Below are 17,096 nucleotides of genomic sequence, written 5' to 3'. Positions count from 1 at the left end.
ACTCTCAGACCTGAAGTAGCCGTTGAGCTTCTAACGCATTGTCTGCGACACCACCGGTTTAACCGATGACTGTGTGTCGGTTAAACCAGTCACTCACAGCACTCAACTAGCCGTTGGCCTCTTTCTCTCCTGCTGACGTCATTACACCGGTGCTATGCTCCGATGGACCACGGGTTCAACCGGTGCTGAAGACTTGGCTCCTGCGTGCTTGACATCGTCTCTGGAACATAGTACATCCAATGCACCGATGCCTAGCTTGACGTTGTCGGTTCAACCGGTGACTTGGCTATCTTGACTTGGTCTTCGCTTGATCTCCATTTGGTGCTCAGATTTGCACCGATGCTAGGGCGTCAGAACTTCCGACAACCATCGGATGCACCGATGCTACATGCATCGGTTCTTCCGGTGCTCCTGTTTTCTGCAGAACTCATCCAATTCAGCGTTTTTTTGAGTTCTTTCTTCGTGTATTGCTTTGTATGACCTTTTTACTTCATCACTAGGATCTAGAAATGTTCACTTAACAAAATCATTAGTCCCATTGATTACGTTGTCATATGATCACCAAAATCACTCGAAATGGCATAAATGGTACCATATTCGTTACATTGCTGCATGGAAATGATATTAAGCTGGAACGAGTTCTGTACATGACAGTTGTTTATTCTGGGACTATCACAAAGGTACAGGGAGTCGGATTCTCAGAAATGAAATCCGGTTCCTTTCAGTAGTGTTGTCAAAATCAGTCTCTTGTAGTTTTAAAAAGAAAATAATCTATTTTAATCTCCTCAACAATTCATTTTGTCCACTTAGCCCCCCTAATCAAAATTTAGGCTCAATTTACTTCCCCACACTAATTCAATTAGTCTAGTCTACCCCTACTGAGATTTCTCTTTTTTTATTTCTCCACATACAAGTGGAATTTCAACTTCAAATTGTGCAATGTAACTTATAATATGATGCCCTATGCTACAAAAATACATTATGACTTTTACATTAATATTTTTCATATAGGATTGTATCTCTATGGTAAATTTTGTGTTAAAATGTTTCCAACATATGAAACTAAATATGAAATTTTTTAATATATTCGCTTAACATAGAGAATCATGTTCTCTATCGACTCACAAAATTTGAGTCATAACTGAGTCTAATTTTTTCTCAGGGGGTTAAATGGATAAAATGAATTGTTGAGGGGAGTAAAATAGACTTTTTTTTTCTCTTAAAAACCTCCACTTGGGATGTCTTTTCTAAACCGTGGTTTTGCACATCTTTAACTTATAAAATTACTGTTTCTTGAAACTATAGTTTTCTAAAACCATATGCCCTAACTCTAATGGCAGTAGGCACATACATATGAAGCGGTTGAGTAGAGCATCTCCAAGAGACTTTTTAAAAGAAGTTGGATAGGTAATAGCCAAACTGGGGTGAAAACCTTATCCAACAGCGTGAAAGTAGTTGGATAGGTAAAAATAGCCAAACTGGGGTAAATCGCAAATCCAACAACCTCTCTATTTTCCAATCCTCCTAGCTAAATTGAATGGACCGTCAAAACTGAAATGAAGGCACTTCACCAAACAGACTAGACTAGGTAAATCTTAAGAACGTAAAATTCAAAATTGAATAGACCGTCAAGATTGAAATGAAGACACTTCGCCAAACACTTAAAAATTCAGTAGTAGTCCTTACAGGTTGCCCTCTTTGGTGCGTACTGTAATATTTTTTTGCAACTAATTTAACAATCATTTCGGATAAGCTGATTCAACATTTCATAAGAGGTGAGGTGCATTGCACTACTTTTTCCATCTGTCTTTGCTTCCCCAGCCTATCTTAACTAGTAAAGTACTACGTGTAAGCTAACTTCTTACAGAACATATGGATAGGAAATTGGGTACAAAACAATTAAACAAGGCAGCTCAAAGGGCTATCAGAAACGTAAAAGTTCATCTTAATTTGTGCAGGAGGCCCAACAGGTGTCAGCCTATGGCCCCATTTAGTTCGCGATTTTTTTTTGGATTTTGACACTGTAGCACTTTCGTTGTTATTTGACAATTAATGTTCAATCATGAACTAATCAGACTTAAAAGATTCATCTCGTGCTAATCAGTTGGATTGTATAATTAGTTATTTTTTCAACTATATTTAATAATTTATATATGTGTCCGAACATTTGATGTGATAGATAATGTAGAAATTTTTTTGAAAATTAAACCGGGCCATATCTAGATAATATGACCTGTCTCAGCTTCTGGGCATTGGGGTCGGAGCCCCACCTGGTCCATTTGAACAAAATGTGGTTGAATAATGTAAGGCAATGCCGGCCTTTTCAGGGACATTGGTCAATTGTCACTGTAGCAGCTTATTTCCTCCGTCTATATCATGTCAGGCATATTTTAATTTGGAAAAAAAGTTAAACTTTACAAATTTTAATCAATGATTTAGCTGAATTATACTATGAGTTCTGTAGGTAAAGTCCATCAAAATAGTTAGATTCATATAAATTTATGGAAAAATAGGCGATCCCTCTGCTTTAGCCAGAGGATAGAGTTCGTCCGTCATCTTTCAAATCCGTCAATTTAGTCCTTCAGCTTTTCTTTATATCAAACTTATTCTTATACTGGTGTTACACTTTATAATGACATGAATTAATGCAGTGTCGGCGGTAGGATCCCAACCTTTGGGTCCGCCCTTCGATTAATGTGAAAAGTCCTCTTTATGCAGACCAGTTTATTGTTACATTACAAATATTTTTTGCCAAAATTTAATATGATCTTGATTTTGTCACAACTAACTCTAGTACTCTGTTAATTTTGAGCTCAAATTTTTAGGAATATATCAGAAGAGAAATTAGTTAAAAAATCCTAGCCTTGAAGACTTGGTAAGAATGTTTTATATTGATCGACGGACCGTACACTCTAGCAGTGCACAACCACATGAACAAACATGGTGGCATAGAGGCCGAAGATCATCCCAAGCCAGAACGGCAGCCCAAAAATATCGCTTCCAACGGTCTCCGGCGCTTTCACCAGCTGGGGGTTGCCGTCACAGTACTCGGCGTGGAGGCCAGGGTTGTCGGCGAAGCTGGAGCACGGGAACGTGGAGAACTGTGCAGCGGCGGGGACAGGGCCGCGCAGCTGGTTGTGGGAGACGTCGAAGCACGACAGGAAGGTCAGCCCCGCGAGTGACGCCGGTATCTCCCCGGCGAGCTCGTTGTGCGACAGGTCGAGCGTCTGCAGGGCGCTCAGGGTCGCGAGCGTGGCCGGGATCGGCCCGGACAGCGCGTTCCAGCTCAGGTTGAGCAGGTTGAGTGCCCGGAGGTCGCCGAGCTCCGGCGGGATCGCGCCGGCCAGGCCGTTCCGGCTCAGGTCCAGCGACGGCGGGATGTTGCTGTTGTACCAGAGCTGGCCCCGGTCGACGTGCCAGTTGTACAGCCGCACGCCGTACTCGGACATGGACACCTGCGCGCCGGGGGAGCTGCCGGCGAGCGATCTCAGACGCGCGAGGCCGGGCGGGATCTCGCCGGCGAGATCGTTGTTCGAGAGGTCGATCCGGTAGAGCGAGTCGAAGCCGCCGAGCCACGGCGGGAGCTGGCCGGCCAGCCGGTTCCACGACAGGTCCAGCACGCCCAGGCGGGCGCTGGTGCGCAGCCACGGCGGCACGGCGCCGCGGAGCGCGCAGTTGGCGATGCCGAGCAGCCGCAGGCTTGGGAACCCGCGGATGGCGGCGCCGGCGCCGGGCATCGCCTCGCCTTGGAAGTTGGTGGTGAGGATGAGGACGGCGAGGGCGCGGCACTCCTGGAGCGCCCGGAGCGCCGGCGCTATGCCGGTGACGCGGTTGATGCCGATGTCGAAGAAGGACAGCGCCTGCAGGCGCCGGAAATCTGACGGGACCGGCCCGGAGAGGTGGTTGCGGCGAAGGTTGACCACCCTGAGGTCCCGGCAGCGCGAGAGGCTTGCCGGGAGGTGGCCGCTCAGCCGGTTCCAGCCGAGGTGGAGGGCGCGGAGCCTCGACATTCGAGAGAAGTTCAGATTCGAACCAAGGTTGCCGTGGAGGGAGTTGTTCGCCATGTTCAGGTACTCGAGCTCCGAGCACGACGACAGGGAGCCGGGCAGGACTCCGGTGAGCTGGTTCGACTCGGCGGAGAACGTCCGTAGCCGTGGAAGCCCGAGAAACACGCCGGCCCGCAGGCTTGTTAGCCTGTTGGAGGAGACGTCGAGGTGCACGAGCCCGGAGGCACCCGACGGATCCGCGCCGCCGAGCTCGCCGGTGAGGTTGTTCTGGCTCAGGTCCAGCACCTCCAGGCGCGGCATATGAAGAAGCTCTGGCGGGAGGTCTCCATGGAGCGAGTTCCGGGAGAGGTTGAGAACGCGCAGCTCGTCCAGTCCAGCCAGCGCGCTTGGCAGGGCGCCGGTGAGTCCCCGGCCGGCGAGTTCTAGGCTGGCCACCCGGAGCTCGCCGCCGTATGCACCGAGCCGGCAGCAACGAACCCCGAGCCACCGGCAGCAGTCGTCGGAATGCTGGTTCTCTGCGCCTGGCCACCCGTGGATCGCCGTGTCGATGTTGTTAGAGAAGCTAGAGAGTGCGATCCAGTCGGCCCGAGCGCAGCTCCAGACGCCATGAGGGAGCTGGCACATCAAAGAGAAGATCAAGATCGACCTGCTTGTCACGAGAGAGAGCTCGCTGTCACGAAGCATCGCGCTGTTGCTGACGGTGTGAGAAGCTTAAGCGTTCGGACATGGTTATAGCTGGAGAGACGCACAATTCTGCACGGTCGTCAATTCCACTGCCAGACACACAAACACAACCCTACGAGATGAAATGGAAACTGACGGATACGACATCGCACTCATCAGACCCAGTCAGTAATTCTGTATGCGCAGAATTTTCTTCCACAGATATCAGCTACGAAGACTTAGCTTCAGGGTGACGCTAAAGTGTTGGACTGACGATAAATTGCCTATATGGACCATTTCAGGCTAAAATTCCTGCTCGTGCTTTGACTTGTTTGATAAGGATATATGTCTCAATTCGATTGAAAAAAAACTTTCACAACACCACCAATAAACTTGGGCTAGCTAATACTCCGCAGCTACGCTCATTTTATAAAAAGTAAATTTTATTGGCGGTTCTTAAACTTATCATAAGTTTTTATCCCGGTCCGGTACTCATAAAATGCATATAATAGGCTTCAAATTTGTCCCATGCTCTCATCCTGGTCCTTGAACTTATCCCGAGTTCTCGTCCCGGTCCTCATACTCTCAAAGTACGTACAATAATCAGTAAACTTGTCCCATGCTCGTATCCCAATCCTTAAACTTGTCCTACACTCTGATCCAGATCAGTATGCTTCTAAAATGCATTATTTATTTAAAAGAAACTTTTGAGATTATTTTAAATTTATTTGGATTTCAAATCGTGTTTGACTCCCACTCAAAGTGCATTCAAAATTTATGGATAAATTATCATGAACTGAATGTGAAACATCAAAATTTCTAAATAACCTAGATTTGAATTTTTTTGTAAATTTTTCATGAATTTTTAGGGAAAATGATAAAGATTTTTAATATAATTTTAATATGTAAAATAAAACCAACTATTAAATAAATGTATTGAAATAACAATTCTAAAAATCATCAAATATTGTATCCAAGATGATTGCCTCATGAATTTTTTGTCAATTTTGAGTGAGATTAGAACTTGATTTGATATTCTAAAAGTTTGAAACAATTTGTAAGAACTTTTTTCTAAATATTTTGAAAGTATATAGACTTGTTTGAGACAGTGAGATAAGTTTATGGACTATTACATGCGTTTTGAGAGTACTGGGACCGGGATGAGAACTCGGGACAAGTTTAAGTACCGCAGTGAAATTCACTCTTCTAGAAATTCTATGACAAATCAACGAGAAGGTAAAATGACCATATTTAACCCTATTTATTATTCATATTTACCACTATTTGATTTTTGCATTACTTAGACTTCCTAAAGAGGATAAAATAACTTGTATTTTAAGAATAAATTTTAAAACCTTGAATACTTTTTAAGGGAGGGAGTACACCCACGCTGAGGATGACACATCCACAGCCTACACAGTGCCGCTCCAGTCAGGGTGACGTGCCTGTACCTTGACTTGTTGCTGAGACGGAAAAATATTGGACAGGTACGGTCCTCATGGATTGGACTTCAGCTACAGTCCTCATCTATAATTTTTTACTTCGTGTCAGTGTCACCCATTAACTGTGAAATTCAATTCTAAAAGATGTATTGCTGCATATAAAAAAAGGGAAAATTCGATTCATGCCACCACAACTCCGTGAAATTGGGTTTCACGTTGAAAATCATGCCACTCAATGGCATGGATTTCAACATGAAATCCAACTTCGTGAAATTGTAGTGGTATGAATCCAACTGACCCATAAAAAAATAATAAAGTCTAACTTTTTTACTATATAACCATATAGCTCAACTCGAATACTTGATGCACTCCCAACGTAAGTAAATAGAAGGTGCTGAGTTGAAGGTGCATTCGAGAACTAGGAACGGGGAGCTCTCCAATTTTTCCGCCCGATTCTTTGGTCTTAACTTAAGAATTCTGGTTTTCAGAACGAACTCTCCTTCTAATTTACTCAAGCTTCACCACGGGCTGCATATACGTGCTCAAATTAGATCTTGTCCAATGGCAGTTAATTTCGGATTGCCTCGACACAGAGGGTGAGAGACTACTGGAAAAAGTTCTCTGCGGCGGTGCCACACCGCGCGTTGTGCGACACCATCCAGATGCTGGACGCGTGGCACCCTGACCCACCATGCACATTTTTTTTGGCGAGCTTATCCCGGGGCAGATCGAGCCGCAGCTCCCTCACCTGTTTGAGCCGAGGCCCTGTCGGTGTTTTACCACCAAATATCTTTGGAATAGTTGATTGTAGGCAGGGAGTCACCGATATCTAGAATTTGAAAGTAAACGCAAGGATACAAGACACAAATTTAGACAGGTTCGGAACGCAAGAATAGCCTAATACCCTACTTCATGTGTGGTGGTTTGGTATATTACGCTCTGCACTGGTTGTATATTTTGGAGGGGTCCCAGCCCGCCCTTATATAGTCTGGATAGACAGGGTTGCATGAAAAGTCCTAACCGAATACTAGTTGAGTCCTACTCCAATAGGGTTGGGTAGTTTTCTTGTATGTCGACTAGTCCTACTTCTATACGAGTAGCTACTAGAGGATAAGGTACATGCCATGCGCTATTTCTTATTTTAGAATATTCCACACCTTTAAGCAGTCCCGTTGTCCCGGGTCTAACAAGCCCCCGAGCTCTTTGTAGTCGAGTCCTGCAGGCGTCGAGTACTTCTAAAGACGTCTTCAAGTGTTTTGAGTGCTTCTGAAATCTTTCAATACTTCATCGAGTGCTTCGAGTAGTCTTCCGTGTACTTCCTTGGCTGTATCGAGCGAGGCTATGAGGTGCTCAAGCCTCGAATCATCTTATTTTATATGATGCGCAATGAACCCGCGCTCCATATGGAGTAGCCCCCGAGCCTTAGGTTGAATCGTAGAATCAGGCTGAGGTTCAAATTAGTCTTCAATCTTCTGGTCTTTATCTTCCAAGAATTTGAAAAATAAGTCGCTGATGACTCATGTCCCGCAGCCCCTGAGCCTTGAATTCAAATTTTAAGATTTGGAATTAAGAATCCAGAAGTTGTGGCTCACGGTGTATAATTTTTCTTGCCTCCAGTCTTCACATGGAACAGCGTCGAGTAGCTTTGCAGCGTCCGGCCCCCTAGCTTGTGAGCTAGGAAGAGTCGTAGAAGCCACATCGAGTAGGTTTTTGTGTTCAGCCCCCGAGCCTGAGAGCTAGACATGCTCACCCAGCGGTATGCTTCAGGTCCAATTTCCTGCAAGTCAAACATAGAAATATGTTGTAAAATGATATACATAATATCCAATCCCAGCATTGTATAATGCATGTAAAAGTTTGGGAGAGCATTGAAGTAGACAGTCCTTTACAAGAACTTAAGTAGATCACTCGAGATCAAGTAGGCGTGAGAGCCCAAAAACTACTCGATTCTTGTTTCTTTCCATTGAAAGGTTGGGAATTCAAGTAGAATCAGGTAGGTGCTGCAACCCGCAACTACTCGATTCTCCTTCCTTTCCTTTAAAAGGCTGGGAATTCAAGTAGAATGCACTTTACCCTACTCGATTCTCCTTCTTTTCCTTTGAAAGGCTGGGAATTCAGGTAAGATATCCTTTACGCTACTCAATTCTCCTTCCTTTCCTTTGAAAGGTTGGGAATTCAAGTAGATTCAGGTGGGCATGGTGACCCGCAACTACTCGATTCCTATAGCTTTCCTTAGCTTTCCTTTGAATAGGTTAGGAATTCGAGTAGATAGTTGGCCAAAGTGTGGGTCAGGCACAAAATAGTCGGCGATAGTCCGGGTTGCGCACGAAATAGTCGGCAAAGTGCGAGCTTGCGCACAAATGGTCGGCGATCACGGTGTAGCCTCCGAGCATAACTCCGGTCGAGAGGCTTGATTGAACACTACAAAAAATCTGTTGATCCATGACGATTGAATTTCGTCACAGATCACTAAAAAACTGTCATAAAATAATATCTATGACGATCTCAAATAGCGTCATGTATTGAGCATCACAGATTACACCTCGTGACGTTTCTTAAATTTTGGTCATAGATTGGTTGATCCATGACGTTTTAAAACCGTCATAGAATGTCTCCGGGCCCCCTGAAGCCCAACCCAAGCCCGGTTTCTATGACGAAAATTAACGTCATAGATTCAATTGTCACATCATGTAGTGGCTGCTGACATGGCAATGATGTGGATTGTGGTCATGATGTGGCTTCCACATGGATGCTGACGTGGACAATGATATGGGTCCATTGCATATAGCCCATTTATGTATTTGCTAATGAAAAAAACAGCCCATTTACATCCAGCCCATTTTTCTGATCAATCCATCATCATTTCAGCCCATCTCAAGATATAAAGAAGCCCATATATAAATAAATTCTTATCCAACATCTGATCACATACATACATCAATGTTTTTCGATTCAACATGAAATCAGTCTAACTCTAGTTATCTAGCACAAAATCTCATAATACAGCAAATAAAAAGTAGCTTCAAGCAAACCCATGCTTCAAGGCCTGCCCAAGTTTTGTATTCATGCTCACATCCACAAACACATATGCTGATGCCCAGACCTCTTTGCCGATGAATCTGCAAGTTAAATTATAAATAAAAGACAATCAAAATGGATTACTTAAACAGCCAAATGGGAGATGATTTATGTGGCAGTGACCTGTAGAGGTAGAGGTGATCACCAAAAAGAATCAGCACACACATCTTCAATATATCTAGCTTTGGCGTGCTGCAAAATATAAGGGCATTACAGTTTGTACATGTTTATGCATTGACATGTGAGCAACAAAAGAGAAAAATCATATGGTCTTTCTAAGTAGACATTTAGCTAGCCATTTCAATCATGAGTATGGAAGAATTGCTGATTGGTCGAATAAACAAGCTAACAACTTCTGTAGTAGTCATGCAAATAAACAAGCTAACAGCTTCTGTACTAGTCTTGCAAATAAACAAGCTAACAGCTTCTGTACTCGATGACAAGCAAGAGCTGCGCTAATTATGCTGCTAGAATTATCAGTAGGTTTTATTTTTTCATTTCAACTCAACTAGTTCACAAGATTATCAATACAACAATGTGCAGCTTTCTGACAAAGATGCGCTAATTATGCTGCTAGAATTTAACTAAAAGCACAATCAGGAAAAGGGAATTACTGCACAAACATAACTCTGCTAGAATGTCAAGTGTTCTGTGCAAGTATATTTTTCAGGAATAGAAAGGATCAACAAATAGCAAAACATGCAGGTGAGGAGAAAGATTCATCAGCAATTACCTAACCTAAAGCCTAAAAGGCATTGCTTCCCTTTGTCGAGCAGCAGCAGACCCAGAGAAAACAGCTAGGATAGGTAAGAAAACAGCAAGAAGTACAACTAAAAATCATTGGAACCATGCAGAGGGGTTGAGAGAAGGCGGCCCTCATGGTTTTACCATAGCAGTAGGCTAGAAGTCCACCCAGCAGAACAGAAGCAAATGAGGACAAGCAGATCCACTCGATTCCTTCATAGATCAAAGGAGAAAGTGAGAAATCTCACCAGATTTACATGTAATCCTATGCAATTCGATGCTGAAAAGGAAGAAATCAAGAGGGGGTATAGATATTTTTCTTGGCTTTGCACCACGAGATCCAAAATTGACACTGCAAATCAAAAAACAAGAAAGAGGAAGGAGATTAGAGGCCGCACATAATCGATGAGAAGCAGCCAGAGGAGAGGATTGCTAGGAGAGGAGACAAGGGCACAGGCCTCTCACCGTCGGGCGCCGCCGTGAACCCCGGATGCGCCCATTTCGAACGCGCTCGCCTGGTGCCCCGCGGTGGCAACCCACCAAGCCGCCTGCCGGAGATCCGCTGCCCACCAAAGTCTGCGCTCGAGCTCCGCGCCAGATCTCAGCCCCGCTGCCCCGCAGCAGGGAGGAGGGCGTCGCGGGTGGACGGAGGACAAGAGGAGATGCGGCCGCGGTCACAGGAGGTGGTGGCGGCGGCGGCGGCGCAGATCCACGGCGGCCATGGCGGGGAGGAGTCGCGGCAACGGCAGCGGTGGCGGCGACATGCTGCGAGGAGGAGCGGCGCATAGAGCTCCTGCACCTAGACCGACCGCGCGTCCTTGGCCGCCGCGGGCTTGGGCGATAACAACGACGCCAGGACCGCCGCGCAGAGGTGCGCCTTCCTCCCGGCCGCCACCTGCCGCGACCAACTTGGTGAAGCCTTCCGCAGGCCTGGCGGTGGTGAGGGGATGGGGGAGAAGGGATAGAGGCACTGGGAGGTGGAGGCGGATCTGAGCGGGTTGAGGGTGTGATGGGATGGAGGACTAGGGTTTGTGTATCTTTTTATACTATGGTGCTGCAATTAGCGCCACTGGATCGATAATGAACGGTCACCAATAATTGGGTTAGTTGGGCTATTTGGGCCTTGTTTCATTCCTGGTCTGTTAAATGTTTTTCTTTTTATTTTTCTATTTATTGCACCATTATGAACTAATGCATAAAAATAATCATCTTATATATTTTAATAGATTTTTTATATATAGTACACTATGTATAAGTTATTTTGTAGAAGTTTCAATAATTTTCTGATTCATTTATCATTTTTAATAATTTAAATGATTTTCTATGGGTTTATTGAAATTATTTAGAATTTGAACTAATGTATCTCAAATAATATTTATAAAATTTCAAAAATATTGTTTAGGTATATATGTTCTGTTATAGCTTGTATCCTAAAAATAGATGAAAATTTCAAATGTTTGCTAGGGATAATTCAAGCTTCTACTTTCCCCCTTGTTACAAAATAATGATAATAATACCTAAAACTTCAGTAAAAATTCTGTAAATTGTCGTAGAATCATTTTATGGATGTATAAACTTTCCATAAAAAAACTTAAATAGTTTTGGTAAAGTTGGACCATACATTGTTCACTGAAAGATACATCTCTCACATAGTTTCTTGTAATTCAAGTCAAAACTTTGAGATTTGAATACCTAATAACATGTTCAAACTCGTATGCATCTCAATTTTTGACACCACCTTATGCCGACCATAATATTAAAAAATATCAAGTTACATTAGCAATTGTTATGCAAAAACATGCTTTTCAATGCTCTATTTTGTTGGAATAAAACATGTCATATGAAAATAATCAAGATATAGCAATTAACATATAAATAAAAGCCACAAAACAAAATATTTTGATTTTTAGAAAAATTCAGAAAAAAGAACCTTCAAATTTGGAGTTGTTATGAGGGAGAAATACTGATTACAAAATTTAATTCCGGATTAAAAAGAAAAGGATGAATCACACATCTGTTCTTCAATGCAGGGCCACAACAATAATATATAAAAAGTTTAATTGCCCTTTTCTTTCAAAAAAGATGGCTCGGCGCACTGGTAGGCCGCTAGGTTCATGCTTTGGTGATCCGTGTTCGAACCCCCAATGCCCCATTTCGCCTCTTTTTTTGTTCGAATTAAAACATGGGATACCTTGTATAAAAGACATAACATCTTACAATGATTTACGAACAATGTGTAGCGTAATGGGAAGATGATGCCCCTTATTAACCCGAGGACCAGGGTTCGAACCCCCCTTGCGCCCCTTTTTTTTGTTCGAATTAAAACATGGGATACCTTGTATAAAATACATAACATCTTACAATGAACTACAAACAATTTGTGTAGCGTAATGGAAAGGTGATGCTCCTTCTTAACCCGAAGACCAGGGTTCGAACCCCCCCCCCCCCCTTTCGCCCTTTTTTTTTAACCATACTGATAATTTAACTAAAAAAAGTAACGCCTCTTTTAAAACCATACTGATAATTGGTAAGTCATTATTTTATATCTTTGAGATTTAAGACTATGTTTCGAATCTCATATGTGAAAATGTTTTTGCTCTTTTTAAATAACTAATTAAGACCACATTGTGAAGTAAAATGCAAAACTAACAATCTTATAGATCCCAATAAAAAAGAACTAGCTCGCATCTTGTGTTTATTTGTTTATGAAATATGCCTCAAACTAAAATATGGTAATAGAATAATACGCATATTTCCAACATGATTTGAATGTAATTAAAACTAAATAACGAACCATGGCACAACCAAGGAGGGGGCCCGGTGGTTAGTTGTGATTGACTCAAACCCACCGCGCCTGTATAAAAATGATGAATGCCAAAACATATACTAGTCAAAATAACTATGACGATTTTTGTGACATTAATGCTGAAACGTCATTGTTTTGTGGGCTCGATTATGACGAATTCAATAAAACGTCATATTTTGTGGGCTCAATTATGACGAATTCAATAAAATGTCACAAAGTTCTTGTGACAGCCCAAGTATTTAAACTACTAAGCAAGAGGAATTAAACCTATCATCATGCGTCATTAACCAAGAAAAATTTAAATAGTTGCATGTGTGCGTGTATGTATGTGCTTGTAGTTGAGAGCAAATACACATTTTATAAAGAGCTAGTATACTTTTCACGCTTACCATGAAATGACACATGAAATGCATCAATGCACACTCTAGATGATGTTGCATAAATTCATTAGGATATTCAATCATGCATTGAATAAATGTCACATAAAATGACGAATTAATTCAAAATGTAACAAACCGGCTTTAAAAACAAATTTCAAACCGTAGCTCAAATGAACTTTCACCTAAAACCAAAGTTGTAGGGTTTCAAATGATGAACAACTTTCATGTTCAAAGTTTTTCAAGCTGCTACACAAAAAAAAATTCAAGAAAAATTTGAATTTGGATTCAAATAGAGCAATAATGCACATTCATCAAGAATTTAAATTTAACTCTTTATCTAGGCTTCAAATGAGTTTGTGCCTGAAACGAAAGTTTTAGGATTTTGAATTTTGAACGACTTTCATATTTAAACTTTTTCATAATCCAATTGAAAATTTTGAGAAAATTTAAAGTCAACTCTCTGACTTCTCTCTCTTTCCCTCTCTTCTCTCCCTTCCTTCACTCCTCTGCTTGTTCCTGCTTCCTGAGCGCAGAGCTGAACAGCCATCATGTCGCAGCTAGCACACGCGCCTGCTTGCCCCGTTCCATCGCCATTGGAGCACTGCCTCCCTCCTCACTGCGTCCCTGACCCGGAAATGATGCCCGTCGAGCACGCGCTGCGCCCTTGCCATCGCTGACGCTCCGCTCCGCCCGCGCACGCCATGCTCCGACGGCCGCTCGGCGACAGCTGCATCCGACCGAGCGCCGCGGCCGCTGCCCAAGCTGCCCGAGCTGCCCGGCCTCCCTTGCCAAGCCAAAGCATCCCACTCCTCCTTCCCTTCCCCCCTTGTTCTTTTTCCCCACGCAGAGCTCCCTGCTCGCGCAACCGAGCCGCCCCGCGGCCACCATTGCTGCGTCGAGCTCGAGCTCGCAGCCGAACCCGCCCCTCAGCCCCGTCCCAAACTCCACCGAGGCCCCAACACCACCACACCACCCTACTGAAGCTGCACGGCCTGGCCTCATCCCTCCTCCCTCACCGGGAAACGCGCACCCAGGAGCCGCCACCCCACCATTGCCGCCGCTGCTCGAGCTCCACCGTGGAGCCCTGCTCTCCGCCCTTCCTCGGTCCCAACTGAACCCCGGAACGGGTCCTCCTCGCCGCCTCGAAGCTCCTCGGCCCGTCCCTGCCACCTCCGCCTCGCCGGAAGTTCGCCGCCGCCGCCCGCTGCTCTCCATGGCCGGCGCGCCACAGCCCGCCCCAGCCCCCTCCAAGACCACCATCGGGTTCGCCTCGACGCCCTCTTCCTTTTCCCCCACCTACCCCACGCCGCCGGTGAGCGAGCTCGCCGGATTTCGGCCGCCCGATGTCTCCCCTGCTCCAAGTCCGGCCAAGGACCTATTTGTAATCGCCCAAATCTTTCCAGGGGCCTAGATGCAAGATCTCATTTCCTTTCCTTTTTGTTTTCAAAAACAACAAACTTGTAAAATCAATATAAATTCGTAAAAAAATTGGAAAAATGCAAACTCAATTGATCTGAGTTCTTTGTTACTAGATCTATAACTTTCATTACATGCACTTTTTCATTTGATCACTGGTTTTTGTTCTTGATTAAATAAAATTTTATTAGTCCTTTATTTAGATCTCAAGTTCTAGCCATGATATGTAGGTGATTTTTGGATAAATTGTTGTAGACTGTAAGTGTAGGACATTGTAAAACTTTGAGGTCCATTTGACACTCCTAGCTATAGGTTTTATTTAGGACTTGATGTATACCTAGGATAAATAGTTTTATTTATCCAAGTTGTTATGTTATGATTCATAGGTTCAAACTTTTACAGTACCTTTATTTTGGTTCCTAGATTCTACAAAAAAGATTGAGAATTATGATTCATAGGTTCAAATTTTTACAGCACCTTTATTTTGGTTCCCAGATTCTACAAAAAAAGTTTGAGAATTTTTAGTTAAACCCAACTGGACTAAATGAGTTTTGGTAAGGAGAAATACATTAAATCAAGGAAAATAGTTCCTATGCCTGGAAAAACATGATATTTTGACCATAGGTCTGTTATGTTCACCTAATCACTCTTTAAAAATTTGAGGCTCAGTATCTTAGCATAATAGTCTGTATAAATTAATCTTGATCTATGCCACTATATATTGCTTTATTTTTCATGCCTTGTATGTTTCTCTTTTAAACCTGAAAAATTTATAGTAGGTTCATCATCAGATCTTCAACACTTAGTTAAAGTTTTGTTACTAGTACTCGCATGGTTTCGCCTCTAAAATTTAATGTTTATTCTAGTAGTAGCAGCATACGCTATTTTTAGTGATTAATCTGCTTGACGAAAATGTCTGAAATTTTTGACAGTAGGTTTGTGTTTCAGCAAAGTACTCTGCATAAAAATCTCAGCACTGGAAACTATCTTGAACAACAGTTAGGAATAATTCGTGTTTGTTCATGAAAATAGCTTGTATAAAAAGGCAAAGCCCTCACTTACTTAATGTGAAATAGTTAATCTAGATAATACTCTATAAACGATTGCCCAAGTAGATGTAAATGAAATATTTTACAACTTTATAGTGAAGTGAATAAAAATTTGTTACGGTCACACAACTCATGCATGCGCATTTCATATAGATACGCCTACTCTCGCCGACGGTACGTACGAGCTGGTGCCGGAGTCCGAGAGTGAGCAGCGTGAAGCCCAAGCTAATCTAACTGAAGCCGCCGAAGACCCGAACCAAAGTTCGGAAGAGCCCAAGGCTAACTTTGCTTAGCAAGGCAAGCCCCGGAGCATGTCCCGTCTATTTTAAATTTATGCAACTTATTGTTATTCCTATTGACTTGTGCATTTAAGTTTACAGGGGTTGATTGGAACCTTAGTTGCATGACCCTAGGTACCTATGCTTGAACACTAGTATGTATAGGTCGCTAGTTGGGTATGCTAATGGTTCGGTAGAAGTTGAGTGATTTCCTGTCACTCGCGAGAATTATAGGAGCTGGATGCTTACTACACACTGCAATATAAGGTTTACGGGCGGGGTTGTTGTACTTGTGATACCCCGTCTGTTTAGTGAAAATGAATAAGGCCGCGGTGTGTGGTAGTTGTGGTTAAGCGTTTGAACGTACTAACCACATGCCAAGAATATGGTAATCGGTAATCTTAAGTACCTGATGGAACCGGCCGTGGAACATACTCCCCACTGTCTGGTCATTGGTCACGCACGGGTGCAGGGCACCCTACGGCGGTGGGCCTGTTCCATGCCCGGGGAAAAGGGGAAAAGTCGCGTGGGTGATTTCATTCCCCATGCGTGTGTTTAGGTCTTCCTGGCCAGGTTAACAAATTCGATTCGAATCGTCCGTCTCTCACGGATATTGAGACTGCTTAACCCTTTTGCCACATAGAGTAAGAAGTGGAATGATGATGAGGAGGAATATGGTTGAATGATGAAAAATAATTGTTTTTCACCATGTATGCTATTGGATAGATGCTAATGTAGAATGGTTAATCGAACTAGAACTTGAAAGCTAAAATCTGAAAATAAGGACTTACTCTTTGTTGCTTTTCGGAAAAAACAAACCCCTCAAGCCAAAATCCTTGCATGTCTAGTTAGAGGGCTAAATATATCCTAGTCAGGTAAGTCTTACTGAGTATTAGTATACTCAGCCTTGCTTGTGACTCAACTTTATTTTCAGGTGATACGTTTGAAGATCAGGTAGCTAGCTTGACTTGGCCGTGTACTTTACCTCCTAGTTGGTCGGTGGAGTGGGATACAACTCCGGCCAACGATGATAATGCCGAGTGATGTCATGTACGGGCTTCATCATGACATCTTGTATCATCGTTTAGAACTCGCTTTATTTCCGCTGCAGTTGAACTCTGAACTACTTTCATTTTGAACTTCAAGTACCTTTCTGAGATTTCGAACTTGGTTTGTAATAATTAAGTTAATGCTCTGTAATGTAATGTATTGGTGAAATGTTGTACTCTCTGG

The 17,096-nt window shown here is 43.3% G+C and overlaps 1 protein-coding gene and 1 long non-coding RNA gene across 2 annotated transcripts; both read right to left on the bottom strand.

Moving 5' to 3' along the window:
• Positions 1-2,912: 2,912 nt before the first annotated feature.
• LOC120695166 (phytosulfokine receptor 1-like) lies at positions 2,913-4,691 on the bottom strand. Its single transcript, XM_039978472.1, has one exon. The coding sequence runs from the start codon at positions 4,689-4,691 to the stop codon at positions 2,913-2,915; it is 1,779 nt and encodes a 592-aa protein (XP_039834406.1).
• Positions 4,692-8,986: 4,295 nt separating this feature from the next.
• LOC120669791 lies at positions 8,987-9,485 on the bottom strand. Its single transcript, XR_005672816.1, has 2 exons — positions 9,314-9,485; positions 8,987-9,231 (listed from the first exon to the last, which is right to left on the bottom strand). It is a non-coding gene; the product is annotated as an uncharacterized LOC120669791 (long non-coding RNA).
• Between the last annotated feature and the right edge of the window lie 7,611 nt (positions 9,486-17,096).

Source organism: Panicum virgatum, chromosome 2K (assembly GCF_016808335.1).
Source record: "Panicum virgatum strain AP13 chromosome 2K, P.virgatum_v5, whole genome shotgun sequence".
Lineage (NCBI taxonomy): Eukaryota > Viridiplantae > Streptophyta > Magnoliopsida > Poales > Poaceae > Panicum > Panicum virgatum.
Note: the sequence above shows the minus strand (reverse complement) of the source record. Positions and strands in the feature narration are given on the sequence as shown.